General features: G+C 59.2%; 1 protein-coding gene across 8 annotated transcripts in view; it reads left to right on the top strand.

Moving 5' to 3' along the window:
* Positions 1-3,705, top strand: part of RAP1GAP (RAP1 GTPase activating protein) — a 51,088-nt gene extending 47,383 nt beyond the window's left edge. For 7 of the 8 annotated variants that reach the window (XM_068537764.1, XM_068537765.1, XM_068537761.1 and 4 more), the window contains 5 exons: positions 259-382; positions 1,388-1,490; positions 1,869-1,972; positions 2,245-2,286; positions 2,663-2,736. In XM_068537764.1, the coding sequence (XP_068393865.1) occupies positions 259-382; positions 1,388-1,490; positions 1,869-1,972; positions 2,245-2,253 (340 nt within the window). In that variant the 3' untranslated portion in view covers positions 2,254-2,286; positions 2,663-2,736. Of the gene's footprint in view, positions 1-258; positions 383-1,387; positions 1,491-1,868; positions 1,973-2,244; positions 2,287-2,662 lie in introns of all 8 variants that reach the window. The other variant, XM_068537766.1, reaches the window with a different exon arrangement.
* Positions 3,706-12,824: the final 9,119 nt, after the last annotated feature.

The following is a 12,824-nucleotide window of genomic DNA, read 5'->3' as shown; positions in this document are numbered from 1 at the left end:
GGAAATTGGACTTTATCTGGGGCAGTGGGGATCCAGGAGAAGAGGGTATTGAGTAGGGGGGGGGCATGATAGGATCCGCGTGTTAGGAAGGACAGTGGCATCGGGGAGGCTCAGAGGCCCAGGGAGCTATAAGGGGCCAAAAAGGCACTTGGCTGGCTGCAGGCTGGGCCGCCCTGGGCTGGGAGGGCAGGGGCATGGGGTCTTGGCCCAGGAGGTGCCCAGTGTGGATGCTGGCTGATAGGACGCTATCTGTGGCAGAGCGGAGACAGCAGCTCAGAGAGCAGAAGTGCTGAAGGACTTCTCCCGCTCCTCGTCCAGTGCCAGCAGCTTCGCCAGCGTCGTGGAGGAAGCAGAGGGTGTGGACGGGGACGATACAGGCCTGGTGAGAGGCCCAGGGAGGGGAGGTGCCCCACAACGGCCTGAAGGGGGTGCTCTTTGGTCCCTGGAGATGCTCTGGGTGGAAGCATGAGGCTGGGTGTGGTTGAGTTGTGATCAAGGGACTCAGCCCAAAGGAGTAATGCAGACTGACCTTCCCTTACTCTAAAGCCTTCCATGGCTCCCCAGTACCCCCCACAGCCCAATCTCTGAGACCATTGAAGATCTAGCCCCTCCCTCCCTAGCCTCGTCTCTTACCACTTCAGCCATTCTGCCCTCCTTTGCAGTCCCCCAAACCAACCAGGCTTACTCTACTTCTGGGCCTTTGCACATGCCATTTCCTCTGTCTGGAGCACTACCTGCTTCCTCCTTCCCACTTTGTCTGACTGACTCGTATTCATCCTTCTAAACTCAGCCTCATATCACCTCCTCCTGAAAGCCTGCCTTCCTGGTCCCAGGGTGGGTTAGGAGCCCCCTTTACACTCTCATAGACCCTGGGCTCTGTCCTTGGAACCTGTCTGTCATGCTTCACTCAACAGTCCTTCGGCGAGCGCTGTTCCTTGCCACGCCCCGTGCCAGGTGCTGCATGGGCAGAGGGGACAGTGCAGACCAAGGCCCTGCCCTGTGGGGCTTGTACTAGTCTGGAATTGTACTAGTCTCTTCACAGCCTGTCTCTCCTCTCAACTTCAAGCTCTCGGAGGGCTGAGACCTTTCCTGATTTCTCTCGGTGGCTTGGCCCACGAGAACATCAATAAATGTTTGCTGAATGAATGAATGGGAGCGCACGTGTGCGTGTGCACGCGCGCGCCTCGGTCTGTGTCTGTTCCCACTCTGTCCTCCTTTGGTCCCCGCTGGGGCAGACATTGCTGGGCCCTCATCCTCTTTGCAGAGGGGCAAGGGTGGGGGGTTGTGGATTGCAGCAGCGAGGGGGTGGTGAGGAGGGGAGAGGGGAGCCAAGCCAGTGCCATGGCCAAGGGCTAACGTCCCTCTTTCTCTCCTCCCCTATCCCCAGGAGAGTGTCTCGTCCTCGGGGACGCCCCACAAGCGGGACTCCTTCATCTATAGCACGTGGCTGGAGGACAGTGTCAGCACCACAAGTGGGGGCAGCTCCCCAGGTACTGGCCAGGGCCAGCTTCCCCCGCCACAAGCAGGGCCAGTCTTGTGGTGGGCAGGGGACAGGGCTGGGCACAGAGGGTCAAAAGCAGTTCTAAGGCCCCAGGTGGTGGGTGTGTGATGGGACTGCCCTTGACATGGGGACAGTGGGCTGGTCATCCAGCCTAAGGCGGTTGGTGGCTTGGAGGGCTGGTGGTTTCCAGAAAGGCCTTGGAGGATGATGGGGGAGGGGGTTAAAGAAGGGAGTTAAGGGTGGGAGTCCCAGAGGGAGGGGCTCGGTGGAGTTGGGGAGCATTGGTGCCGACCGCCCATCCATGCCCCCGTCTCCCTGGTGCCTCCCCGCGGCCAGTGAGGTGGCTCCCTCCTGCCTCCCTCCCCAGGCCCCTCTCGGTCACCCCACCCAGACGCCGGCAAGTCGGGGGACCCTGCATGTCCCGAGATCAAGATCCAGCTGGAAGCATCTGAACAGCACATGCCCCAGCTGGTATGCACAGCAACCAGGGCCCTGGCCATGGTGGGGACAGGTGGCCTGGAGCCTGGCCCTGTGGGGAGCCCTACCTGGGAGGGGGATTGGCTGTTGGAGAGAGGCATCAAAGCGACCAGGGGTCCCCAGGGATGGGGGCTGGACCAAGGGGCCCCCTTAATCCTGGAGGGGTTGGGCTCGTCCAGCCTGGGCACAGCCAGTGACTTCTGCTTGCATGTGTCTCCCATGTCATCTGTCCTGTCACCTGCATTGCCGCCATTCTCTGTGTGCAGGGCTGTTAGCCAGGATGCCCCTCTGAAGGTGACACTGAGCAGGTCAGTACCAGCCCTCAGCTTCTGTTTGGTGGGGAGAGGGTGGGGGTGGGCCGACTTCTCTCTCTTCCTCTGTCGCCTCTCTTGGGTGAGAGCTATGTATCTAGGTTTGAGTCCTCTGCCACTCAGTTGCTAGGTGACCGTGGGCCTCAGTTTCCTTATCTGTACAATGGGGCTAATAAATGCTGCCTCACCTCTGCCCATGAGTTTCTGGGAGGATTTGATTGGAGCCTGAAAGGGACTTGGGAATTGTTGGGAGGGAGGGGTCTAGGGGGTTCCCAGTGGGATGGAAAGACCCAGCGCCTGGAACTCCAAGGGTGGGCCCCTTCTGCATCTGTCCCCCTGCTTCATGGTGCCTCCATCTCCCTTTACCCTGCAGATGAGGCCGCAGAAGCACAAGGTGAAGATGCTGTGTCAAATCCAGGCAGACGGGACCTCTGCCCCCGAGGCCAGCACCAGCCTGTGGGCTGCCCCCGGCCTCCCCAACCCTCCTCCTGGCCCACTGTCTGGGCTGTCTCTGCAGGGTGGAGCCATCCAGACCTGGGAGTGGGGAAGCTGCTGGCACCATCCCCACCCCCTGGGCTGGGGGGCTGGCTGGGGCAGGGAGTGGTCACTTGAAACAGGACTCCAGGCCTGGCTCATCTGTCACCCCTGGGTGCTCCTCTGGACTCAGGGGGAGTGAGCTGGAAGGGGGGATTGAGACATCTCAGTGCATACAGAGCCTACTATGGAGGCCGTGGGGTGTGACGTGTGGTAGAATGAGCACTGGGCTGGGAGTCCTAAGTCCTAGCTTTTGATTTGGGTTCTGCTCTGTGACTATGGGCAAAATCACTCTCCCTCTCTGGGCAAATCACTCTCCCTCTCTGGGTGCCTCTGCTATAAATGGACAAGATTATTTCAGAGGTCACTGAAGGCTGTGAGTCCATGCATCTGCCCCAGAATGGAGGATTGTCGTCCCAGGGACCTCCCATCACCCTACCCTGCTTCTTGGGGTTCCTGGGGCCCCGGTGGGCCGAGGGGCAGGGAGCTGGCTGTGCCCATTGCCCCTCCTGGACCCTCAGTCTCTACCACAGATCTGCCGATGCCCTGTCCACTGCCTCCACGACAGACGAGTGACCCGCTTGTGGGGGAAGTGGGAGCTACCTGGCTCCTCAGCCAGCACCCAGCTTAACCCCTGCCTTCCCATGCCCCTGGGCACACCGGGCCGAGGGGTCTCAGCTGGCCTAGAGTTATGGGCCACACCTTTGCGCCACCCTCACCCACCATGGAGGGGGCAGCCAGGCACAGCCCACATCCTTGTGTGTGTCTGTCCACACTTTTTAGGCGCCACGCCAAAGGCCAGCCTTCCGGCCCCAACACCCATTTTGGAAGCCCCCCGTGGCCGTGTGTATGTCAGTAACAGTTGTACAAAATAAATTCTATTTATCGCTATTGTACCCCGAGTTGGATGTGGCTTTTTGTGACCCCACCCCCCACCTGGATCAACCCGACAGATCTCAGTGGCACCGTGGTGGCGGGAGAGAGCCTATTCACCCCCAAATCAGAGCAGCTGGGTCTGCGAGCACCTCCAGGGCCAAGCCGCAGTCTCCATGACCACCAGCTGTGGCTTCCCCCCCATGGCCCTGCCCTTTCTTCCACCTTGCTCCCCTCTCCACAGGGAGGAGAACGTGGCTTTGAAGGTCCAATCAGGCAGACCTAGATTGGAGTCCTGCCACCATCTCTTAACTCTCTGAGTGGCACTGAGAAACTTACAAGCTTCTCTGAGCCTCAGTTTCCACTTCTGTAAAACGGAAGCGATAGTACCTCTCCCAAGGGTTCGTCATGAGGATTCACTGAGCTGGAGCATATGGAACACCTAGCACAGCGTCTGGCACCCCGTGGGTGCTCAAGGATCGGCTTTCCTCTCCTTTCCTATGCCCAGTGAAGCTCAAGGGTTTCCCCTATGTGGCCACCTGGGGGCGCCAAGGGATTGCTTACCCGGAATGATGGGGGTGGGGAGATGGCGATGAATCTGTCCAGCTGCTGGAAGGAGCTCACAGTGCAGAGCGGTTACAATAAAGGGTGACGAATGCCCTGGCGGGGGTGGGGGGTGGGGACGAGCATGGGGTCCAGCCTGGCTAAGGGAAGAATGGGGAAGACTCCGGAACTGTGGTGCCTGAGCATCCTGGAAAGGCTTAGGATAGTGTCCCTGGGGAGCGAGCTGCAGGTGCAAAAGTAGGAAGCCAGAGAGTGCTGCTTGCAGTCGGGAAGGGAGCCAGCAGTTCTGAATGATAGGAAGGTGATGATGGAGGGGCAGGGAGATGGGACAGAGATGAGGCCAGAGGTCACATGGCCTTGGGTGCCAGACCAAGGGGCTAAGGCTTTATGCTGAGGGCAGTGGGGAAGCCATGGAGGATGCGAAATAGCAGTAGAAAGAGAAGTGGGGGCTGCTGGTGGGGACTGGCTGGGCAATGTCAGCCCAAGAAGGGGAGGACCCAGGAGGCCATTGCTGGGTGCAGAGGGTAACCAGGACGGTGGGCAGGTCTGGAAGATGCTGGGAGACTTGCGCATCTGGACGAAGGGCCTGATGTGATGTGGGGCTGAGGGAGGACCTGAGGAGCCTTGGGGTGGGGCGGGGGGGGTGGTGTCCTGGCCTGAGTATTGGGTGAATGGGAGGGTCTCCTCTGAGGTAGGAGCACAGGAGGAAGAGCAGGTTGGAGGATTTGGGGTATGGGAGGGTGGGCACAGAATTGGGTTCCAGTGGGACTAACCATGCCTTGGCCTCGCCCCCTCCCCACCACAGCTCCCATGCCCTCCCCAGGACGATGCTGGGTGCACCCCAGGGCCTTTCCCGACAGGGTCCTGCTTTGACCCTCAGATGTCTGGGGCCACCCAGGGGTGGTGACTCACATCCACTCCCCAACCCCGCCCACCTGGGTTTGGCCCTGGGCAACCCTGGGCTCAGTGGGTCCCCTGGTAACCCCCCTCCCCTCCTCTGCCTCACCCCTGTTCTCTAACCCCTCCCAGGCCCTGGCTCTTCCCCACTCTCTGCCTCAGTCTCTTACCCTGTCTCCTCCCATCCCACCACCAAGGGCCAGTAGCCCCACTTCAGCACCAAGATCAAGAGCTTAGCTCTGAGCCTGTTCACCTCCTAGCTCTGTGACTTTGGGCACATGACTTTGGCTCTCTGGGCTTCAGGGTCTTCATCTGTATGATGGGAATGCTAATAGTCCTGCCCTTGGTACCCTGATGTGAGGATTCAATGAGGTGATACCTCAGAAAGTTCTTGGTGCTGCCCTAGCACACAGTGGGCTCAAAAAATAGTGTGTGTTGTGTTTGGGGACATGCAGTTAGCCATTAACGAGGACCATCTCCGTAACCCGCATCAGAGGCTGTGGAGTCGCTCTCTGAATGGGAGATGGAGCGGCTGATGCAGAGCCCGGCACAGGTGTCTGGATACGAGGCGCTGGGAATGTACAGTTATCAGTTGCTTCCCTGAGCCTCAGCTTCCTGGGCTTTACTGGGGTTCACGATCCTTGTATAAAAGAAGTGGGGCACCCCTGCTTGTATCCCTTTATGATGTGCCCCACCCCACAGCTCTGGCCCGCAGCTGAGCTGGAGCGGAAGCAGGGGGCCGGCCTGATGAGCAGAACCTGCCTTTGCCCCTCGGCCTGCCCGGGTTGTGGCAGAGCCCCCGTCAGCGGGAAGGGCCGGCCTCCAGGCTGGGTTTCAGCCCGGGTCCCCGCCCCACCCCTCCAGGCTCCAAGGTGGGGCTGGGGGAGGCCGAGGACGAATCTGGCCTCTGGGATCAAAGTGTCCAGTGCTGTTTCTCTTGTGCCCACGCCAGCTCTGTGCTCGTCCTGGGTTCTGAGGTGGGGAGGGCGAGCCAGGACACTGACCCGAGGCTGAAATTAGGGCTTGGGCGGGGGCTGCCGGGCTCCGGAAAGCACAGGACTCTGCTTAGAAATAACTCTGGTGGTGGAAACGGCAGCCAAAAGTTTCTCTGGACGCAGGAGGCAAGAGGCCTCCATGGAGGGACTTGGGTGCCTGGCTGACCCGACAGCCGCGTCTCCCCTGCCTCAGAGCTGAGACCTGTCTCTCCAGGTCTCAGTTTCCTCACCCATAAAATGGAGGCAAAGCCCTACCTGTTGCTGTCAGGCCAAGAAGCTGTCATGGCCTCTAAGGGATGTGGCATAGACCCCATGCCCGATAGGAGGGGTCCTCCCCGTCCCCCAGCAGCTGGGGCATCCCTGGACATCCATGGCTAACTCTAGGGCAACGTTGCCAAAGAGCCGGCCACAGGCCCAGGCCCGCCCAGTGCCAGGGGACTGGGACCTGGACATTCTCTGCTGCTCAGGCCACAGTGGGTACTTAACCAGGGACCCTGGAATGTGGAGGTCCCTCCCTCCTTCCCTGTACCCGCCCTGCCAAGGGGACAGTCAGGGACGGAGCCTCCTGAAATAACCAGATCTGGTTAGCAAGGCTAATTTTAAAAGCCACTGTGGCTGCCCCATAGGCCCTTCTGGGAAGCCATGAATGTCCCTGTGTTTGCCCCTGGGAGGCAGGGTGAGGGGAGAGCAGAGGGGCTGGGAGGACTCCCACCCCTGACCGCCAGTGCCGGAGACCCCAAGCTGCCTCCCAAGGCCTGCCCATCCAGGGCCCAGAGCCCTGGCCCAGTACAGGGGCTCAGGGGCCCAGCCTCTGCCCTGATCCACTCAGAATGAATCCTGGTGGGCTCTCAGGATGCTCCACCCTCTGTACTGGTCTCCCTGAAGCCGTTCTGGGCAGGGAGCCTTAAGCTCTCTGTCTGCCTCTGTCTTGGCTATCTCCCACAGTCTCCATCTGCTTACTCTTTATGTCCCTTTATCTCTGTGTCTCTGCCTCTCTCTGTCTCTGACACTCGAGGTCCCTCTCTGCAGCTGTGACTCTATCCCCCTCTCTCTGGGTCCACCATGCAGGAGGCCCCCGCAGCCTTCTGACAATCTGTTAGGCTGGACTGTGCATGACAGGTAAGGGGTAAGGGTCCACCTGGGAGCTGGGGCTGCAGGTGGGTCCTGGTGGGGGAGGACAGTAGTCCTGGGGACCGACAGGAGCTGTAAGTGGGCAGGCAGGGGCTGTGTCATGACCTGGGCCATCCATCCAGGCCAGGTGCAAGCAGAAGAATTGAGCTCCAGGGGTAGGGTGGCCAGATTTGGCAAGTAGAAACACACAGAGCCCAGTTAAACTTGAATTTCAGATAAACAAGGGATGATTTTTAGTTTAAGTATACCTCATGCAATGCTTGGGACATACTTAAACTAAAAATCATCCCTTGTTTATCTGAAATTCAAGTTTGACTGGACATCCTATGTTTTATCTGGCAGCCCTATCGGAGAGGCTCTAAGAATGAGAGGAGAAACCTGCTCTTAGGAGCAGCAGGTTCTATAGACCGAGGGAGCCCCCACCCCTGGCGGGGATGTCACAGCCATGCCCGGGGGAAATCCCTGTCCGATGTGGGAGGAACAGCTCCTGCCCACAGGGAGCTTTCAGTTTTCTGGGGTGGGACCAGTCCTCAGGAGCTTGGCTGGCGGGGTGCGGTGCACGTGATACACAGACACCAGTTACCTCCTCAGGGGAACCATAGACGTGAGAAGGGAGGGTCTCTCCTGAGCCCCGGTGCCTCATCCAGGGCCTGGCACACAGTAAGGGCCTTCATAAATATTTGTTGAATGAATGAAGAATTCTCCCAACCCATGCCCAAAGCAGTGGGGTGGTGCCTGGCCAGCAGGGGCTCCAGCACCCTACCTGCCCCTCCCAAGCTCCTTGGATCCAACGGGTGTGTGCACCGCCCTCACCCCAGGGGCTCCCCAAAGTGAGCTGTGGAGGGGGAGGAGCAGGGCAGAGGGCATAGAGAGATGATGCCAGCTTTTCTCCTACCCCACCCTCACCCCAGACCCCAATCCCAACTCGAAGTCCAGCCTGGGCAAGCATGCAGGTCGGGGCTGGGAACTAGGGCAGGGTGACCTCTGGCTTCTGGCATTGGGGGCTTTTTGGGACTAAGGTAGGGGAGCAGGCCAAAGAGGTGCTGATCAGTGCTCCTTAGGGAGACATTTGGACAGTTGGGAGATTCCTGGGACCCAGAAACGTGAGGACACTTGTTTCTGGGGAGGTAAGATTTGGATCTTTTCCTGAAGTGCATTGATCTCAGGGGTCTTCCTGAAGGGGCCAACTAGGGAGAGGCCTGTGGTTCTCCCACACCTCCCCCAGGACAGAGTCCCTTAAAAAGCCTTTTTGTTCATTCATTCATACATTCATTCATTTATTCACTTGCTGATCCCTCCCTCACTGCCGCCATTCTCTGGGATGACCAGGCTCCAGGCCAGGTGATAAAGGACTGCAGCATCTCTTCTGGTCTCAGTAGGAACATACCAGTTCCAGTGCTGGCCCTGCCACTGGCTCCCCGTGTGACCTTGGGCAAGTCACTGACCACTTTGAACCTCAGTTTCCCCATCCCTACAATGGGGATAACGCTAGCAGCTCCCTCCTGGGCTACTGTGAAGGGTACGAGATGATGCCAGCCCTCAGTGAGAGAGCTTCAGAGGGGAAGCCACCATGATTATTGTTGTTATTATTATTATCAGTATCATTTTTTAAATTTTTATTTATTTTATTTATTTTTGGCTGCGTTGGGTCTTCGTTGCTGCGCGCGGGCTTCCTCTAGTTGCGGCGAGTGGGGGCTACTCTTCTTTGCGGTGCGCGGGCTTCTCATTGCGGTGGCTTCTCTTTGTTGCGGAGCACGGGCTCTAGGCACGCAGGCTTCAGTAGTTGTGGCTCGCGGGCTGAGAAGTTGTGGCTCTTGGGCTCTAGAGTGCAGGCTCAGTAGTTGTGGCGCACGGGCTTAGTTGCTCCGCGGTATGTGAGATCTTCCCGGACCAGGGCTCGAACCCGTGTCCCCTGCATTGGCAGGCGGATTCTTAACCACTGCGCCACCAGGGAAGCCCCATATTATCAGTATCGTTTTGAGGCCCCTGTGGGTTGGGCAGGGAGTGGCTGGCCCCAAGGCCCAGGCCCCATGGCCAGTGTCACACTGAGCCATCCTGATAGGCCCGCTTCCTCTCGGTGCTTCAGCCATCTTGGCCCCCATCCCTCTTTTTCAAGGCATGTCGGCTCCTTCAAGGTGCCTCTGGCTTCTAGATCAGCAAGAAATCCTTCAGAGAAAAGTTAAAGCTGGGGACAGAGCTTGGAGCGGCCATCCGGTGGCAGGGCTTGGGCCTGGCCCCCCAACCTGCAGTGTGAGCTGGAGCTGGTCCCTCCTGCTCGGGCCTAGTTTCCCCAGTTGTACAGTGAGGGGGCGGGGCTGGACGTCCTGCCACGGCCTGGACGGGGCCCTCTGTGTGTCATCCTGTTAGTAACGGGTTAGCTCGGAGCCTATAATCACATCTGCCCTGGGAAGAACTAACAGCATCTCTGTAAATTGAGCTCTAATTGCGGCTTTTAGTGGAGTCAGCTGCTCCCCCATGCCCCCCCCCGCCCACTGCTCTGAATCAGCGAGGTTGTCCCAGCCTGCCCTGCCAGGCCCAGGAATCCCCCAGGATTGTTCTGGCTCCCACTGAGCCAGCGATGGGTCAGGGACTAATGTCCTTCCAGGACCTACTGTGCACGAGGCTCTGAGCCGGGTGCTTTCCATGCAGTGGACTCCAGGTCATGTGACTACAGCTCTGGGAGGCAGGGGCTACTGGGGCTGTTTTTGCAGAAGGGGAAACTGAGGCACAGGGCAGCGAAGTCACTTGTCCAAGGCCACTCAGCTAGGATGTGGCAGAGTCTGGATATAAACCTAGATCTGTCTGATTCCGAGGCTTTGTTCCCGGCCTGAGGCGGAGGAGACACGCCCCACCCCACCCAGGGGCTCCGAGACCCCCAGCTGATGCTTCTTCCCCACTGGCGTTTGCTGACGAGGCCAGAGGCAGCCCCCCTCCTCAGGCGGGGCGCAGGCCTGTGGTTTCCCTGTTTGTTCTGGAGGTCCCAGCCACTTCCCCAAGGAGACAGCTAGTGGTTCCCAGGCCACAGCCCCTTGGGCGGAGCCAGACCGCGACTGGCCGGCCTGGGAACACTGCCCGCCAGCCCCACTGGGCTCCACCAGGCCCTGGCGCTGGGTGGTCTGGGCAGGGGCCGGGGAGGGCCTCGATCCTGGCCACGGGGCAGGAGCCACAACTGGTCCCAGACTCGAGGCTGCCCTGCCAGAGACCTGGAAGGGTCCTGAGGCCGGGGATGGCTAAACTGGGGCAAACATTGCCCTGGGGGGGAGCCCAGGAGGGAAGGCCCCAGGCCCCAGTTCTCTCTGAGGACCTCAAGAGAAACATCCACCCCCTTCAGGACTGTCATTGTTGGGTGGCTGCAACTCAACCATTGAGTTGGTTCAGACAGCAGCCCTCCTTAGAGGCTGGTGGAGAAGCCAGGGTTGGCAGGCAGAAGACCTAGCATCCAGCCCTGCCCTCCTCTGGACCTCAGTTTCTCCATCTGTACAATGGGCAGGGGTCAGGACTCCATGCTCGACCAGGGCTCCGCCAGCTGGGCAGGCTGTGGTTGTGGGGTGGGCAGCCCAGGCTGGAAGGATCTCAGTTGTTCCCAAAGTCATTTTCAGGGGCTTCTTCTTGCCCCCACCCCCAAGTCTTATAGCCCCCGCCCACACCTCTGACAAAGCCCCCTCTGTTCCCCTCTCCCAGGTGACTGCCTGATGGAGTGGAAAGAGCTCCCATGGGTTTTGGAGTCTGACAGAGCCCAGTTCAAATCCTGGCCACTGGCTCTCTGTGATCTTGGGCATGTTTCATCCTCTCCCTCCCCCATAGCTTTAAATGCCATTGTGACGCTCATCCTTCTATCTCCGGCCTGGGCTCCTCGCCTGAACTCCACACTCTTTCCCAACTACCTACCAGCATGTCCACTCCAAAGTCCAATGGGCATCTCCAAGCTAACGTGATCCAAACCAACTCTCTATTTTCTCCCCAGATCTGCTCCCCCGTATGCATAAATGGCATTCCACCCAGGTGCTCAGACCCCAAACTGAAGGCGCATCCCTGCTTCCGCTGTTTCCTCCTCTCCCTGCATTCAGCCCGTCAGCAAGCCCGGCTGGCTTTAACTCCCAAACGTGTCTGGGATGAAGCCCCTTCCCACCACACTTAACTGGTCCAAGCCATCACCACCTCCACCCCCAGCAACAGAAAGGCCTCCAGACTGCCCTCCGGCATCTGCTCCTGGCGTTCCTGATCGCTGCATGGCAGCCAGAGCAATCTTTCCATAAGCTGGACTGTGTCGCTCCCTGCGTCTAACCTTCCCGTGTGACAGAAGAAGATGCAGGTGCCTCTCGTGCCCCACGCGACGCAGCTCCCGTCCACAACTCCCCCTCATCCCATCCACTGTCTCCCCTTTCTCTGGGCTCCAGCCACATTGGTTATTTCTGTCCCTCAAACATATTAAGAGTATTCCTGCCCCAGGGTCTTTGCACTTGCTTTATTCTACTTGGAATAATCTTTCCTCCAGCTCTTTGAAAGGCCACCTTCTTACCAACTGTGTCTCAAACCAAATGTCACCTCCTCAGACAAGTCCTCCCTGCCCACCAGCTACAGCAGGGCCCCCAGTCACTCTCTGGACCTTGGTTTTCTTATTTGTAAAATGGGGCCAGTGCCAGTGCCCTACCTAAGAGGGTGGAAAGAGATGGTTGGCGGGGAGCGGGGTTCTGAAATGCCAGCGTGAGGCAGGCACTGGGCTCCTGTGAGTCCTCCTCTCTCACTGGCACCCACAGTCCCAAGGCACGGCTGACCCTGAGCTGGCTGGACCCAGGGTCAGGAGACTGGGAGAACCCTTTGCCAGAGGTGGAAGCTGGGCTCCTCTGCCCATTTTACTGTGTGACTTCAACTTGGTCTCTGACCCTCTCTGGGCTACATTCCTCCCTGGCCTGCAGAAGCCAACTCCAGCCCTGAGCTTTGTCTGGGCGACAATGGCAAGAGGTCTGTCCCCAGGAGATACCTCAGGAGTGGAGGGATCAGGGCAAAAGGCCCATCCAGCACTGAACCTTGCCTTGAGGTTGGATGTCAGGACAGCACCTGTTCATACCCTGAGAACAGGCAGCAGCTGCTCAGGCCTTAGCCCTGGAAGGGCTCTGGGAGAAGAGGGCATGATCACACCTTGAGCCTGTCCATATCCTGCCCCAGAGCCCTCTTCTCATCCTGACCCAGCCCCCTGTCCTCAGGGCACAGCCTCTTAGCTACCACTGTTCCCCAACCAGGTCACCTGAGTGGGCAGGAGGCTGATTACAGGGCCCTCAGCCAGAGTGTTCAAGCCCAGCCTGACCTCAGAGACCCTGGGGCCACCCGCCCTGGCCTGGGCAGGGGGAGGAAGGGGGAGGGAGGGGGAGGCAGGGGCTCTGCCCGAGGCTGCTGGGCACTCCCCACCGGGACAAGGGCACAGGCCCAAGAGGTCAGGATCTCCTGACTGATGCCGGCAGCCCTGCTCCCTCGAACATTTGCAGAGTTACAATCCCGCCTCCTCCTTTCTGCTCCGCATCCTGCCCGGTGCATGATTAGGTC

This window comes from Eschrichtius robustus, chromosome 3 (assembly GCF_028021215.1).
Source record: "Eschrichtius robustus isolate mEscRob2 chromosome 3, mEscRob2.pri, whole genome shotgun sequence".
Lineage (NCBI taxonomy): Eukaryota > Metazoa > Chordata > Mammalia > Artiodactyla > Eschrichtiidae > Eschrichtius > Eschrichtius robustus.
This window is presented reverse-complemented; position numbering and strand designations above follow the sequence as displayed.